This window comes from Numida meleagris, chromosome Z (genome assembly GCF_002078875.1).
Source record: "Numida meleagris isolate 19003 breed g44 Domestic line chromosome Z, NumMel1.0, whole genome shotgun sequence".
NCBI classification, from domain to species: Eukaryota; Metazoa; Chordata; class Aves; order Galliformes; family Numididae; genus Numida; species Numida meleagris.
Window position 1 is genome coordinate 36,399,188 of NC_034438.1, and position 17,690 is coordinate 36,416,877.

General features: G+C 36.9%; 1 protein-coding gene across 9 annotated transcripts in view; it reads right to left on the minus strand.

The window, feature by feature from the left end:
- The window catches only part of LOC110389853, a 48,940-nt gene that overhangs the window by 17,144 nt on the left and 14,106 nt on the right, over window positions 1–17,690 (minus strand). For 4 of the 9 annotated variants that reach the window (XM_021380856.1, XM_021380853.1, XM_021380855.1 and 1 more), the window contains exons 4-15: window positions 16,707–16,811; window positions 15,798–15,922; window positions 13,080–13,160; window positions 11,947–12,066; window positions 11,218–11,310; window positions 10,996–11,046; window positions 7,631–7,691; window positions 7,088–7,233; window positions 5,799–5,999; window positions 5,238–5,404; window positions 4,672–4,829; window positions 3,953–4,032 (exon numbers count right to left, since the gene is read on the minus strand). In XM_021380856.1, the coding sequence (XP_021236531.1) occupies window positions 3,953–4,032; window positions 4,672–4,829; window positions 5,238–5,404; window positions 5,799–5,999; window positions 7,088–7,233; window positions 7,631–7,691; window positions 10,996–11,046; window positions 11,218–11,310; window positions 11,947–12,066; window positions 13,080–13,160; window positions 15,798–15,922; window positions 16,707–16,811 (1,388 nt within the window). Of the gene's footprint in view, window positions 1–15; window positions 2,237–3,952; window positions 4,033–4,671; window positions 4,830–5,237; window positions 5,405–5,798; window positions 6,000–7,087; window positions 7,234–7,630; window positions 7,692–10,995; window positions 11,047–11,217; window positions 11,311–11,946; window positions 12,067–13,079; window positions 13,161–15,797; window positions 15,923–16,706; window positions 16,812–17,690 lie in introns of those variants that run through there. The other 5 variants (XM_021380854.1, XM_021380852.1, XM_021380860.1 and 2 more) reach the window with 4 other exon arrangements.

Here is a 17,690-nt window from a genome sequence, read left to right on the forward strand (position 1 = left end):
TGTTTACACCTTAGCCCTGTCTCCAGACTCCGGAGGCCTCATAGAGATAAGATCTACCAGAGTCTGTTGAGCTCTTTGTTGTTAAATCTCCCCCCCCAGATATGGATTTGAAGGATTTACTATTTGGTGGATAAGGAATTAGTTGGAAAGTTGCAGCCAGTGGGTTGTGGTCAATTGCTCTCCAGGGGTTTGTCTTGGGAGCTGTACTCAGTAACTTCTTTATGAATGACATAGATGATAGGATCGAGTGCACTCTCAGCAAGTTTGCTGATGACACCAAGATGAGAAGTGCAGTTGATACAGCAGAAGGAAGGGATGCCATCCAGAAGGACCTTGATAAACTTGAAGGGTGAGCCCATGTGAACCTAATGAGATTCAATAAAGCATAGTGCAAAGTGTTGCACTTGGGTTGGGCTAATCCCAGGTATGTATACAGAGTGGGAGAAGAACTTGAGAGTAGCCCTTCTGAGAAGGGGGGGTCCTGGTAAATGAAAAACTTAAGATGAGCCAGCAGTGTGCACTTGCAGGCTGGAAGGCCAATGGTATCTTGGGCTGCATCAGAAGAGGAGTGGCCAGCATGGTGAGGGAGGTGATTACACCCCTCTACTGTGCCCTCACAAGGCCCCAGCTGTATTGCATCCAGGTCTGGCACCCCCAGCGCAGGAAAGATATTGAGCTTTTGGGGAGGTTCCAGACGAGGGCCACAAAGACAGGCTGTGGGAACTGGGCTTGTTCAATCTGGAAGAGAAGGCTGCAGGGAGACCTTCCAATATTTAAAGGGAAACCTTACAGCCTTCCAATATTTAAAGGGAAATTATAAACAGGAAGTAATCAGCTTTTTCCATGGGTAATGTAATAGCCAATAGCTAAGCGTGATAGGACAAGGGGGGATGGTTTTAAACTAAAAGAGGGGAGATGGAGATTTAGATTAGATGTTGGGATAAATTTTTCACTGAGTGTGGTGAAGTGCTGGAACATGTCGCCCAGAGAGATTCTGGGTGCCCCATCCCTGGAGGTGTTCAAGGCCAGGCTGGATGGGGCCTGGGCAACCTGGTCTAGTACTTGATCTAGTAGGGGTTGGAACCTGGTGATCCCTGACGTCCTTTCCAACCCAAGCCATTTTATGATTCTGTGATTGTGATTCTATGAAAACTCTAGGTTTAAGCCTACAGAAAGGGTCTATAGATTTTTTTCCCCTTGTGTTCAAGAATCTCTTCTGTCTCCCTTTTAATTGAACTCTGCACAGTCCTGTGTAGTGTCCCTTGAGGGTTAGCAATCCAGCCAAAAATCTTGCACTCTTCCATAGTGTTATTGATTGCTAGAGTGACTGATACATAAAAGCAACTATTTGAAAAAGAGTCTGCTGGTATACGCTTTCAACTCAGCCCATATACAAAATTCACAGCTGTGCCATAACATGACCTGTCAGATACAGCGTGCTCCACTGTGATTCATTCCCTTTATTTTATTAAGTACAGAATTAAAACAGTGTTCTCACTACATAATTACTTTAAAGGGAAAGACAAAGAAAAGTGATATGTATCAGACTGGTGGTCTACTACAATGAGTGAAGCTAAGAGCACACCTTTTTATTGGACAAAAAAAAAAAAAAAAAAAAAAAAAAGCCCAACACCAAAACCATAAAAAAAAAAAAAAGAAGTTTTGTTGTTTTCTCACATTCATCTGGACAGATCAAGCTTATTATTAATATTTTAACTCCCAAACAGCAGTTCACCTCAAGCCTTCTCTCCATGGAACAGAGCTGTTCATGCTCTGGGGAAAAATACAGTTTGGAGCCATCTCTGAATTCTTATAGAGACGTGTTAGATGCACAATTTTAGACATTGAAAGTTTAGTGAGATGAATCCTATCCACTTACAAACAGATCTGTATCTGTTTAAATAAAACATCTAGGCTCTTTTGTTCAGTCAGACTCTTTCAGTATATAATAGTGGGGGGCTTTGTGCATGTGTGTGAGTGTGTGTTTTGTTGTTTTGTTTTTTAAGATGTCTTCGAAACATTTCTAAAAGTGAGTAGAAGTTTCTAAAGACTTAAACTCCTACAAAAGTTACTTGTGAATCATGGGCTTGAAGTTCTTCCAATTCATTTGCTATCACAGAGCTGCTGCAGAAAGTGCTTCTATTATCCAAGATGCCTATCCAGTGTTGCCCTTTAAAAAGGGAAACTTGTTCCATTGTTGGTATGTTTTTTACTGTTCCATTGTTTTCTTGACCACCTAAAAATATCAATGACATAATAATTGCAAAAATAAATATTTTTCTGTTTGTGTTCATCACCTAACAATGAAAAATTTGTGTATTTATTTAACGTGATTGTTTTTGTATTAATGTCTATGTAAAAGAGATAATAATTTATGGCGGTTTTGGGGTTGTTCAGTTTGATATCCAATTACAAAAATACATCAAAGCCCTTATTACACCCTATTTTCTGTTGTATCATTAAAGTATGAGTACTGCTCTGAAAGTAATGCCTCCTATGCTGTTATGTTACCCCACAACACCAGAAGCAGATGATGGTGGTATGGCAATAGAAGTTAAATCTTGATGTTGATATTCTGATATTCTGTTACATTTTGTTACTGTGTGACAGATGGCAGCAGAGGGGCAATCTGACAGAATGGTGTCTGATGTGGAAGTGCACATGAAGCAAACGTGTGGAATTGAATTCCTGCATGATGAAAAGATTGCACCCACTGACATTCATCAGTGCTTTCTGAATGTTTATGGAGACTAAACAGTGGATTTTAGCATAGTGAGGTGGTGAGTGGTGAGTTTCAGCAGTGGCAACAGTGACATGAAAGACAAAGCATGTTCGGGTTGGCCATGCACAGCTGTTACCATGAAATGAAGAGAATCTCCATCAACTCATCCACATGAATTGGTGGATTACAGCCAGGGAAATGTGTACAAAGCTGGGTATCAGCTTCAATATGGTGAAACAATGGTGGCCACGTTGGTATATTGAAAACTTTGCCCCATGTGAGTCCCACAAATGCTCACATAGGAACAGAAACAAGTTCGTCAGGACCTGCTGAACCACTCTGACACTGGTTTTCTGAGTTTTCTGGATTGCATCATTACTGGTGATGAGATGTGTTTTCACCACCACAAGCCAGAATCAAAAAATCAATCTAAGAAGTGATGACTGTAATTCTCCATGGAAGAAAAAGTTCAAGATGCAGCCTTCAGCAGGTAGAGTGATGTGCACTCTCTCTTGAGATAAAAAAGGGGTGATTTTTCTGTATTTCCTGGAATCCAGACAAATCATCAACTCTTACCTCTACGCTGCGACACTGAACAAGCTGAAGGCTTGAACTTGCTGAGTAAGGCCAGAGAAGAAGAAAACCTTTCTCTTACAACAAAGTGCAATGCCTCATATCAGTTTGAAGACCATGGAGCATATTGCCAGTCTTTTCTGGACTATCCTACTTCACCCACAGTATACTCTGGATTTGGCTCCTTCTGACTTCCATCTGTTTGAGCTGATGAAATAGAGACTGCATGGGCAATGTTCTCCTACCTATTGTGCTTTTTGTATCTGTTGCAGTTTCTATGGAAATAAACAGGAGGCATTACTTTTGGAGCAACCTGCATACATTTTGACCTTGGAGACATTCAAGGTTGGGCTGGACCAGGCTCTGAGCAAGCTTATCTAGATGTAGATGTCCCTGTTCATTGCAGGGGAGTTTGACTAGATAATTTTAAGTGTCTCTTACAACTCAAACAATTCTATAATTCTGTGATTCTATGATTCTACGATTCAACGTCACCAGGAAAAAACTCAATTCAAAGAGTTATCACTTGTCTGCAGATGTACTTCAAGATATACTCCAGAGAAAATCTCAAATCCCTTAAGAATAGCCCGGAAAAGGATAGCATTTTTCATTTTAATCATTTAAAACCATATGATATAATATATTGTGATATATTACCTTCATTTCCATTTCAAACTTTTGCATGATTTCCTCTAGATGGTGACTTGTCTCCTCAGAGCATGCATCCTTATGGTCTTCTGGGCATTTCCGGTAATTATACAGTTGTATATGACAAATACATATCACAGTAAATATCTTAAATTAGAAATAGTGATTCTTAAATGGAATAGTGATCATAGCCCTTCCTCTTTCCCTGTCTAGATCACCAAAATCACATTGTGTGTTGAATCATAAAAAAAAAAAAAAGCAAAATATTGGAAAATTATTCCTTCTCAAAAGAACACAATGTGTTAAATTCATGCAGTGGATATTTTGTAAGATTTTTCAGTTGTGGATACAATTCTCTGAGTTCTGTAATTGCTGTTGCGTTCAATGCATGACTGTCAAACTAGAGGGGTTTCTGGATCTGTCTACCTTGAACGCACATAGAAATAGATAGACACATTGTACACAGTACACCTGATTTTGAAATGATTAAGACACCAAAGAAAACTTGAGCAATGGGGAATAAATGTGAAAACAAAGTCCCAGTCTAATAAATTCATATAGTCATTAATTAAAATGATTGTACCTGTAGGTGTTTCATGGCATATTTTATGGCATTACTGCAACATGAATTTAAATGCCTTTTACTGCCGTATTCTGTCTTCCTATATCAAAAATTAAGTTGACTGAGGATAATTAGCATTCTCTGAATTGACAAAAGGATTTCTCACCTGTCAAAGCTACATACAGACAATCCCTTTTAATCCAGCTGGGGATTTCACCTGTCTGGATACAATCAAAAACTATCTTCTCTGTTTCAACAGATTCTAATTCAGACTTTGCTCTCCCAAGATTTCTGAAAAGCTTCGTTGAGAGCTGTGTCCTGTCACTGTTCAAAATAAAATGAAGAGTTTGTAAGGAACTAATTATTAAAACTACAAGAAAGGTGTAAATACCCAGAGTATGAAGAAGAAACATCCTGTAAAATGTAGAAAAAAAAGTTGTTGATATTATAACAGGCTTGCCAAATAAGCTTATCTCAGCATATTTTATAACACTCTGGTTAAATCTTGCATAAGACAGATATGCTGAATTGCTTTCCTGCTCATTGTAACAGGTGTTTTTAAGCTCTGTGATTTATTTTTTAATATAACTATAGAATGCTTTGATTGTTTTTTCAATGTCAAATCCATTCATGAAAATTATAATAAAGTTCTTTAAAATGTATTTTGTCTGTATGGAAACAGCTCATTACTTTTTAAATATTATTTCTATCTTTATTAATAGTCCTATATACCTTTTGCCATCCATAGGTTCACTTCCGTAAAATACTTCATTGGACAAAATGTCAGCCTGTGCATTATTAAAGGCTTCTTTCCAATCAGCCCTTTCAACCTCGTTCTTCCTGACAAGCTGATCGATGTACTGTTGTGCCTCAGGGACATCACAGTATATGGTGTGAACCTACCATAGATAAAAAAAAGATTAAATTATCTGCAAAACTTATACATCTGTTTACAATATATGCTGCTCAGATCAGAACCAGAAGAAAAACATATTTTTTCCATGATGCCATTTTTGAATTTCACTAATTTATATTTTAAAATAATACCAAATAATGAGTATTTAGTTGGTCTAATCAGTTTTCTGTAGGTTGATTTTTAGTGAGAGCCTAGAGCTTTTTAATTCCATGTATAATTCTGAAAGTTTCAACTTAGTCTTTAAATCAATGCCTATAAAATAAATTTTCTAATTTTTAATTCTAATAATAATTAACAAAAATACACATTTTTCCTAATTGAACTTCTTCATAAACTCAGCAAATCATTTTTCATTTTTATAGTGACTGAGTTCCTACCTTCTCAGCAAGATTTTTCAAGAATACGAGGACTGTAATTTGAGGATTTGTTGCTTTGTTATATCTTCTTTCACTTTCTAGGAGCTCAGAAACTTCTCTTTCTTGTTTCTGTAATGACTTCTGTATCTTGTGCAGCATGGTCTGTGCTTGGCAAAGAGGCCCCATTTCCACTGAGCTGTCAGACTTCTCTTCATTAGCTACCTGGCAGGCAACAAAGATATCTCTTAAATGCTAACCCAAGATCTAGATACTTTTTCCTTAAAATGAATTTTCTAAGATATTAATGATTGAGTAATTCAGTTTTTTATAATTCTTTAGTATGAATTATCTTCAAATGATTTTCGTAGTAGAATTTCTACTAACATTATAATGAATACAGCAGCACACTATTTGGTTCCAGAAGAATTAGACTTCATTTTCTTACTGCAGTATTTTAATCATTCATCGCCAATTTATCATTCTCAAACCACACGTATATTTGCCCATATTTTTTATTGTCAGTTAGACCTTTAACTTCCTTCAGCCTTCTAGAGTTAGTCAGTCTGACATATTTTGAAACAACTGGAATCATAGAATCATAGTATCATAGAATCATAGAATCATAGAATCATAGAATCATAGAATCATAGAATCATAGAATGGCCTGGGTTGAAAAGGACCTCAAAGATCATCGAGTTTCAACCCCCCTGCTGAGTGCAGGCTCACCAACCACTAGACCAGGCTGCCCAGAGCCACATCCAGTCTGGCCTTGAACACCTCCAGGGACGAGGCATCCACAACCTCCCTGGGCAACCTATTCCAGTGTGTCACCACCCTCTGTGTGAAAAACTTCCTCCTAATATCTAACCTACATTTCCCCTGTCTCAGTTTAAAACCATTCCCCCTTGCCCTATCGCTATCCACCCTCGTGAACAATCGTTCCCCCTCCTGTTTATACGCTCCCTTCAAGTACTGGAAGGCCACAACGATGTCTCCCCAGAGCCTTCCCTTCTCCAAACTAAACAAGCCCAGTTCTCTCAACCTTTCCTCATAGGAGAGGTGCTCCAGCCCTCTGATCTTGGTGGCCCTCCTCTTGACCCGCCCCACGAGCTCCACGTTTTTCTTGTGCCCCCAGGCCTGGACGCAGTGCTCCAGATGGGGAGGGGGACCACCACCTCCCTCTCCCTGCTGGTAGGGAGTGTGCGCTGGCAGCCCAGAAGGCCAACCATGTTCTGGGCTGCATTAAAAGAGGAGTGGCCAGCAGGACTAATTCTAAAACCAACCAGTTTCATTTCCATTGTTGTACTCACTTGTTCTGCCAATGATTTTAAAATGGGCACATCAGCTTTTTCTACTTCGGCCTTTTCAGATTTTTGCTGAAGAATTTTGATCTGGAAATTCACGAGGTCTGACACTCTTCCCACATATAGACCGATGCTGTGAAATTCCTGCAAAGCTATATTGAAAACAATAGAAGTAGTTAAGAAAAAGTTGAGCATTTCTACAACTGTGCACTTGCTACAGTATTGTCTAAGGGTACTAATTTTTCTCCATTTAGAAATCAAGAATTTGTAATGCAGAAATGAATTATGATAATCAAGAATTCTGTTACTCTATTCTAATGTTGAAAGAAGTCTACTCAAAAGTCTTGACTGTAATAAGCCAGTTATGCTATAAAATTTGGAGTTATGATAGACGTTTCTAGCTCTAACATTCTTCTATAATTTGATTGCAAACACAGTATTGCAGTGGAAAAGCTTATACTGATTTAGGCTGGTATACACCACAGCATAAGAAAAACAGGAGGGAAAATAGGAAGATCAAGAAATTTGATGTCCAAATACAAAACTCACTCAATGTATGCTGGGTGTAAAGATGACTGATTTTTTTAGACAGATTTTCAAGAATCCAGACCTGAAAGGCAAGAAAAGAGGAGAGAAGGAAATCAGTTTTTCTATTTCCTTTATGAGTATACATGTAATAGCTAATAACAGTGAAATAAATTTGCCACTGATAGTCACATCCTAGAGAAATGAGCAGTAATTGGTTGTTGCTATAAAAGAAAACAGAAAAGTAAAACAGAGACTTCTCAGACTCTACCATTTTCACAAGAAAATGCACCAAAATGCCCATTGCTTTTATTTGTCCACATTACTAGAATTAAAGAAGAGATAAAAATTACAGAGTAAGTTGCCCCAAAATTTGAAGAACAAAACACTTTGCACACACAATGCAAAGTCAGCACTCATGAAAAGTTTGCTTCAGATCTTGATAGTACTACCTAGTTTCATAAAAGGTGTTCCTTGTTCCTGTAATCTTAGAACATTGTATCTTCATCACTTGCTATTCTTTGTTAAAATATAATATGCTACATTTCCTTGGTATATAACAAAGAATTTGTAAAAAACTATATTCTTCACTGTTTGTCAATTGGGAATCAGCTAATATTGAAATGTATAATAAAACACAGGAGAAAAAACCTTAACTTTAAATACTGATGCTATGCAAAATTTCATCAAAAGGTGGTGCTGTATTGTTAAAAAAATACTCCTTCCTATTTTTCACTCAGAAATGCTATAGTAATCTGCACTCTATTTCATAAGCTGAATCTGACTTTGAGACTTTTTCTTCCTTCAACAGATTATCATCATGATCCTGAATATACACATTATAGTAGTACAATTGATATAAAGAAAGTTGGTGATTTCAAAGTTACAGAAAAACTTGTATATATTGTATGTAATAATATCCTCAGAAAATAACAGACAACAATTTGACCATGGTCACAGATTCTATTGGGAAAAAAAAAAAAGTTATTTTCTCCAGTGACTAGAAATTCAGGATTTATGGTGATTTTGAAATGCCTTCAACAGCAGAAGAGAAGTATATAATAGCTAAAACTGAAATTTACCCTTGCATTTAATTGGAAAGCAATTCTGACAAGATATCACTAAAAAGTGGAAGGCCAAACTGGGCAAAATTTTACAATTTCCTTACAAAAGGAAAATCATTAGAAACTGTTATTTCCACAGATAAATGTAACTAAATTTACAGAAGGAATACAGGCTGGAATATTTATAAGGCTTTGGTTTTTCAGTGTCTGCATGAAAAATTAGCCCTTCACAGTCCACGATAGAGATTTCATGTTAGGGAAAAAAATGGACTCTGATATAACTAGGAATAAATTAAATTATGTTAAGATGCATTTTGGGCTCAGTCCTGAGAGCATTCTGGGCATACAATTATTGACATTAACCTGAGCAGCCTATTTCATTCTTTAAAAACATAACCTTTCATTGAAAAGGGCATAACACTGAGCATTTCACGACCATTAAATAAAACATAACTTTTTTTTGGCTTTCAGAACTAAAAACAAATACTTTCTACACTGAACACTATAGTTTTGTTAATGTAGCAAGATAAATGTTAGTAAAGGAATGAACTGACTTTAAGTTGCAGGTTAATGTCTAGTGTTAAAACCTCAAGATCGTCCCAGATTAAATAGGTCATGGGTGTCCGACCTTTTGGCTTGCCTGGGCTGCATTGAGTGAAGAGAAACTGACTACAGCTGCGTCTATGAATGCTGCTCTAAAATTAATACCTCCTAATTATTTCCATGGAAACTACTACCAATACAAAGAACAAAATAGCCCTAGAGCAAATCCTCAGCTACAAAGCACCATTTTTTTCCACATAGTCAATATCATTAGCTATGCATTTTCACTAGCAATGAAAAAGAGTCTGCATTGGTGGGAAGCTTCAGCCTCTACTGCCATACCACCTACATCCACCTCTGATGTTGTGGGGTAACATAATAAAATAGAAAGCATTGCTTACAGAGCAGCACTTATAAAAATACATAATATAGTTCATATACATAAGTAACAAAACTTATTTGTAAGTTTTAGCATTTTTTATTAAAACACATTAAAAGCAGAGTAACAAATATATAAAACTAGTGTTTTTGTGAAACTAATGCATCAGTCTGGCAGTGGTTGCAATTCTCAGTGAATTCTCAAATTATCTGGTAGAGGTTTCTGATGAAATTTTACTCTTCCCATGCTTCATCCTTGAAAACAATTGTTCACAAACGTTCATACTGCCAAAAAGTGACAAAATGAATAAGGCATGACTGTAAAGCAAATGATATTTCTCTCTGGTAAGAGAGGTCTTACAAAAGTCTGATAAAGGGATATGATCAAATTTTTCATTACAACTCTATACATTCTGTGTGAAAATGCTCAAGTAATGTATTTATGTCTACTGGAAATGGAGTTGCAAGTAAACCAAGAAATTGATTTTTTTTTCAATCTTGATACCTCAAATTCCTTCATCAAAATGGAAAGCATGGCTGCATGTTTTTCACTGTTCACAGGACTATGTTTAACCAGTTTATTTGCAGTATTTGAGCTGGCACTACACTGCGCCCTCCCTGTTCCCTGGAGCTGGGTTGGGCCACTCTGTGGGGCAGAGCTGCCAGCAGGATGGTGTGAGGTATTGGGTGGCTGCAGTGTGACCTGTATCAGGCTGCACATGGCCCAGGGGCCACAGGTTGGATGTGCCTGAAATAGCTCATCTCCCCTATTCTCCCAACCCGACCTTTAAAAGAATCATTACAATGAAAAAAAAAAAGGGAGAGTGTTATGCTCTTGCAATATGTATTTGTTTACTTTACCCAAAGCCTTTTTTCTTTTTTTAAAGTTCCTTTGTTCCTGTCATAAACAGAAACATCTGACAATGATTCAATAAGAACAAAGTTTGAGTATTACTAAATCGTCTGACGATGTGGCTGCAATACAGTTCAGCCATGGTAAGAAGAAGAGTGGAAATGATTGTTTTAACCCACTACTATAGCTACTTGCTCTTACAACTTACTGCTTTCTACAAGCTTTTTCTGCACCCGCAGCCACCTCAAATCATTAGTAAACTGATATTGCATTATTAGAAAGAAATATTGCAAAACCTGAAGAATTTTAATCGTGCCCCTTTTTCCTGGGAAACAGCATGCAAGTTATTTTTGCTGCTTTGATCAACCAGCTGCATTGGAATACTGTAATAGGTGAAAACTTTGTATATTTTTGAAAGTATTTGCTAAATAAATAAATAAAATCTCTGCTGTGATTTTACAATTCTTGAAAAGATACGTGAAAAAGACAGAGAAATGCCAATCATTATTTTTAGTGGAAAAATAACATAGTATGACAAAAAAAACCCCAACCTGTGTGTCTTCTTCACTGGCTCCTAGTGGCCCACAAGGTACTTGGATTTCCTGAAATAAGACAGGTGCCTAGCAGTTTAATCTTAGCTGATTTAGATGTACATGTCTAAAGACAAACTGTTGTTTTCAGAACCCTTAGATTGTTGGGAACAGCATGAACTGGAAATGGAAATGAGAGCACAATTTAACTTCACACAGAGAAAACAAAGTAGCAGTTTTCACCTTTTTTTCTTCCCATTTCTCTGTTTGTTGTTTCATTTGGTGAAGAAGATCTTCCTTCTCTTGGCTTAGTTGATTGTTACTTTCCCTCAGGCTCTGAAGGAAATAGGATAAGGCAAAATAATTAAAATTTATGTAGTCAGCCTTCATTTATTTATTTGATAGCTTATTTGTTGTTATTGTTCCACACAAGTTGAGAAATTTTAACATTTGGACTAGTGTGCTAAGCCCTGGGGATCTCTCACAAAAATAAAAAATAGAAATTGACCAATTTACAAAGCAAATGTGATCAGATTCTAAATACACTTCTTAAATTGTGAGACATGCAGAAATTTTTCCTTGATTGTAGAATATAAAGAAGAATGGGATAAACCTTAATTTCTGGTCATCACCAAAAAAACATTAGATATCCTTAATATTCAGTGAATATCTTTACATGTTTCTTTCATAAAAACATAATAATTCTCAAGTGTCTAAGCAAAATAGTATGGGAAAACTTAACACCAAGTTTTCATCATGGAACTGAAGATATGAAAACTGTTCTGAAAACATATTGTGTAAGGTGTTACTCATCTCCAGATGGAGATAGCAATGGTTTTGTAGCAATTCCACAAACTGTATCTTTAGTTTACTGTCACTAAAAAGAAAGCATGACTTCTACAATCTCTTTCTGCATCCCCTGTATGTTCCTGTTGCTCTTATCCTCTTGTTAAAATTGCACTTCTTGTTTACCTTAGCGATATTTTGCCAGTATTTGCTATTCTTGTTCATCAGTTCTCGGTAAGCTTCTAATTGAGATTTCAGACTCCTCATTTTATCACCATATAGTTTTACAGTGTTTGTAGTCTGCTCCTATATTAGAAAGGATTATTGAGAAAATGAATAAGAGTGAAAACAGGAAAGCTAAACATGAATAAGAGAACATTTTACACAACTGCTGTGAAGTCTGTTGTTGAAAACAACAGTTTCCTTCTCCAATTCTTTTTTTTATCTGCAAATCTTTTGTGTTGATCACAAGAGGTTTGTATCTTCACAGGATGTAGACTTACAGCAAAAAATCCTGCTCAGGTAATTATCTTTTCTCTCCCTATTTTGCAGAAGCCATAAGTTTTTCTGAGAGCAGACCCTAATGAATTCTCTCTAGCCATGGCTAAGCAATTTTATACAAATTTAACTTTTCTAAGAAAATAAAAGCTGGGAAGTTTAAGATACAAGCAGTATAGAAAACAGCTCAGCAACAGTAGTCCCTCTCTACTCTGCCCTCGTGAGGCCCTGGCTGGAGTACTGCATACAGGTCTGGGGCCCCCAGTAGAGGAAAGATGTGGAGCTATTGGAGAGGGTCCAGAGGAGCACCATGAAGATGATCAGAGGGCTGGAGCACCTCCCCTATGAAGACAGGCTGAGGGAGCTGGGCTTGTTCAGCTTGGAGAAGAGAAGGCTGTGAGGAGACCTCATTGCAGCCTTCTAGTATTTAAAAGGGGATTATAAACAGGAGAGGAATCAACTTTTTACAAGGGTAGATAGTGATAGGACAAGGGGGAATGGTTTTAAGCTCAAGGAGGGAAGGGTTAGTCTGGATGTCAGGGGGAAGTTCTTCACAGACTGAGCGGTGAGGTGCTGGAACAGGCTGCCCAGAGAGGCTGTGGACGCTCTGTCCCTGGAGGTGTTCAAGACCTGGTTGGATGGGGCCCTGGGCAACCTGGTCTAGTACTAGATCTGGAGCTTGGTGGCCCTGCCAGGGGCTGGAACTTGATGATACTTGGGGTCCCTTCCAACCCAAGCCATTCTATAATTCTATGATTCTATGATTTCATCTGTTTGACTAATGATAGGACACAATGATAGTCATGCTCCAGAGTAATTACCTGGTTTTCTTTTTTTATATTTTCCAGTTGTCTGATTATCTTCATATGTTTGCATTTCGTTTCCTGCATGTCTTTTACAACCTGCAGAGAATGGAAGAAATGATGAACTCAGAGCACTAGAATTGAACTCCAATTATAATGAATCATCAAACAGTTTTGATTTTCTCAAAATGACATAAACTGTACAGAGACAAGTCTGATCTTGAAAGCCTGTAAATAACCTGGTCTCTAGACAAAAACACTGAGGCTTCAACAACTAGATTCAACCCAACAATTAGGTTCAATTCTACTATGTCTTGTTTTTTTTTAATAAACATATGTTTATTTATTCACTTGAAATGGATTTTCTTTACTGCACCTCAATTTCTCTTTTTCTAGTGTAGTGATCTGAATTGAGTACAGAAGACAGTAATTACAATTATTCTAAGTTCTTGAAAAACAGCATTGTGAAACTTATTACTGGGAAAAAAGCTAATAATAATAAAAAAAGAAGAGCGGGCAGTGGAGATTACATTTTTGCATTTAGGAGTTTGATAACACAAACATGCAGCACTCAGCTGCATTCTGTATGCCATTAAGGTAATTAAAATTTTTTTCAAAAGTTGGTATAACTTTAAGAATCGCTATAGTCATTTCTCATTGACAAGAACAGTTATGTGCATTAAAGGACAGGCAAAGTGATGGTTTTTTTTTTTCCCATTTGAAAAATGAGTCATTTAAGCTTAAAATTGCCTTAAGATCCTTAGTGACTCAGTTTTATTCATTCTATTTCACAGTAGTCACAAAAGGAAAATTCCACTATTTCCCATCCCAGTTTCTCCTGGTTTTTTGTTTTTTTTTTTTTGCATCTTTGTCTTGCAGGTGCAATGTAAAATTATGTAACGCTGATACGTGTTGCATTTTGAGTGAGTCTGACAGATATTACAGCAATAATGAACATGAGTGTGTAAAGTATAAAAATTTAGAGCTATTCCTAGATATTCTTGGTTGCATTTTAATGCAAGGCAGATTCTTCTGACAGCAGCTGACTAAATAAGACCAAAAAGTGCCAGTACACCAAAGCACTCTGCAAGGGGAATAAATACAAAGAACTAGAGATCACTGTGTGATTGTAGGGCCGTGATCTCATTGTGATCACTGGGACACGATGGGACTGCTTGCATGTCTAGAATGCTGCCATGGATTGCTCTGTACTTTTTTAGGAAAGACAGACCAGAGAAGCAAGGTGGTAGAGTTGTTCTTTATATGAGAGAAGAACTGGAAGGTAGATAAGCAGGACTAGAACTTTGGATTTCAGGAAAGCCAACTCTGACCTCTTCAAGGAGGTATCCCATTGGTTAGAACAATGAAAGGTCAGGAAACCCAAGAGAGTTGTTTAACTTGAAGGACCACTTTGTCAAAGCTCAGAGTCTGTGCCTGGTTGGGTGGCCTATAGCAGACTCCTACAATGACATCTGCTTTATTTGCCCCTTTATCCTTACCTGGAGGCTCCCAATTGTGTCATTGCCAGCTATGAATTCTGTACAGCTTGTCCCTTTCCACACGTACACCACACTCCCCACCTCACCTGCCCTGCCTGTCCCTGCTGAAAGAGCTCAGAAATGTCCATTGCAACATACCACTCACAGGGCTCTTCCCACCAGGGTTTGCTTATGCCATTGGTGTCATAGATCTAGGACTGAGCCTAAACTTTTAGCTTCTCTTGCTTGTTCCTCATGCTGTGTACACTGGTGTAGAAACATTTCAGACATTTTACATTGTACCCAGCACCTGGTGAAGCATACTGAAAGATCTCACTAGAGTGTAGGCCCTCAAATGTTGGCATGTTGTCCTGTAGCTTAGGTTTTATCCTATAGCCCTCTTTGAACCTAGTTTTAAGCTCTAATGATCATCCCTACTAATTCCTGCACTAAAATCCCTTTCTCACTCTGAGAAAAGTGCATCTCCACAGCCTCCAGCAGGCCTGATGTTGTGTAGACCGTTGTATGGTGAAGAAACCCAAAACTCTACCGGTGACACCAGCTTTAGAGCCATCAGCTAGGTCTGCCTATTCCTTTCAGTGCTGTTCTCTGCTATTGGAAAAATAGAGGAAAACATTACTTGTGCTCCTCATACTTCAATGAGTTGCCCCAAGGCCCTGAAGTCCCTTTTGATTACCCTTGGACTTCTCATTCTTACTTCACTGATGCTGACAGAAAAAAACCAGTAACAATTAATAAACAGAGAACTGCATCAGTCTAATGAGTTTTCTGCTAACACCAGAAATGTTGAAATTGAAACAAGACCTTGTACTGCAAGTCAAAATCCAGTTCTAACAATCAAGGGTGATGGTGAGAAATACGACATGTGAAGACAAAGGTTTTCTCCATCCTCAAGGGATGCAGTACTTTGTTTGTTTGTTTGTTTGTTTAAATTTAGACACCTACCTGGTAGAGGCAAAATAGAGCAATTCAGTATCTGACTTTAACTAGGATAATTTTCCTTTTTAACATTAGTAATTCTGTATTAATTTTCAAAATTTAAGTGCAGACTTCCTAAAATGAAAAAAAAATCTATTGAGCAATAACATAGTGTGAATTGGATTTCTATAATGAAAATTATTATGAAAGGAACAATGCATCTAGTACATCCTATGAGTAGATTAACATTCTTCAGTCAGTAATGTTTTTGTATTGTAACTTATTCATTCATTTTTCTTTACTTTTATTTTTATTTTACCTTGGTTATATATAATGTAGCTAGTTTGTATGGGATATATGGCAATTCTTCGTTGGTTTTACCCTCCTCCAGCTCAGTAACTTTGTGGTCAAGATCAGAACAAACTCCAGATGTGTTTGGATGATCTATTTTATAACAAAAAATTACATTATCAACTGGAAGTAAGTAACTGTAAGTAATTTCTATCAGCAAGAACTGAAATGCACAGTAACTTGGAACATCAAGTATAGTTGTAAAATATTTTATTTTGCCTGATAATAAAGGAAATGGACCTTAGGGAGGAGAGTTTTAACAACTCTGACTTTGACCAGTGGAAACTATTGCACTTAGTTATTTTGTTTGACAATTACTTGTCCATGACTCTGATGCTAATGATTTACACTAAAGCTACAAACAAAAACTTAGATAAAAAATAACATAGAAAAGTACTACCTCCTAATAAAACTAGCTTTTATCACAGCTAAGAGTAGGACACTTCAATGCCTTCTTCACAACTACTTTTTAAAAGTTGTTTAGAAAGATTCAGTTTATGCCAGAGTATGATAAAAACAACTCCCTTTTCATTTTTTTTTTAAATTAGAAACATATAATTACATGTTTTCAGATCAGACCCCTCTAACTGACTTAGCACAGCAGTTAACTTCCTACTAGAAAATTACTTTGAGTATCATAAAATTTAATTAATTAAAATAATTAACTAAAAGATGTGTAAGGACAAAAGAATGTGTAGGCAGCATACTCAAAATAGTGACTTGTAAAAACTCAAGCTATGTAGTTGGATTCAGAAATCTGAGCTCACATGAAAGAAAAATAACAAAAAAAAACCCAGTACCCTCAACATTTATGTAAAGCAGTAAATGTAGTATGTGTTCCAGAAAAAAAAGACTAATGATTGTTATAGAAATATACCTTTTTCTAGAGCTCTGTTTTCACCCAATTCAATCAGGGAATTCAGCTGTGACCACTTGTTTATACTCGTTCCAAGTTTGTGCAGCCAAAATTTTCCTTCCGCATCTGCAAAACAATCAAACAAATAAATAATTTACATAACAAAATCAAGTGAAAATCTTTGCAACTCTCAGGTTCACTTCAGTAAATCATTAAATTAAAATATGGTATGTGCTAATTCTGTTGGGACCAACAGAGTTTCAGAGTACTGAATGAGTAAAAGCGGTAACGAAGTGTGGGAGATCAGGGAATCACTGAGAGAACTACAAGCAGAACAAGGATGTAATATTTGCCTGATGTTTCAAACGTTCTATGTGATCCTGGAAATAGAGGTATACTGAAACTAAAGACTGTCTGTCAGACTTGCTTCTCATCTCTGTCAAAATTTGAAATGTTGGATTTTGTCCAATATCATTGAAGTTAAATGTGTGGCGGTGGGGAGGATCCCATTATTGGAGAAGAGATATATGGCCCAGGTTCGCTGATGAGTGCTGAGGGAAAACCAAATGAAAACCACAAAACCTGAGCATCTTCTCCAAGTATTCTGGGGTAAAATTCAGAACAGCATTTGGAAGAAGTCTTCTGACTCTTTAAATGGATCGAAACATTTATCAGAAATTAAGGATTTTTGGTCACTGGGGAGATCTAGATGCGAGGCTAGCTTTTTCCTTATTTCTACACAATCATAAAAAGTCTTGTTTTCTAAAACCCAGTTTTGATGATATGTAAAATACTTACCTAAATAAACATGTTTATTACTTTAGCTCAAGTTTTTTTTTGTTGAACTGATCATTCTCATCACTATATACCTCATTACATATATAGACGGTTATATCTTCTGAAATCCGTCATTAATGAATGCATTTTAAAATATACAGAGTAATTACTTCTGAAAGGACTTTGTCATCTCGGATATACATTTTTTAAATTTGTACTTGACTTTCT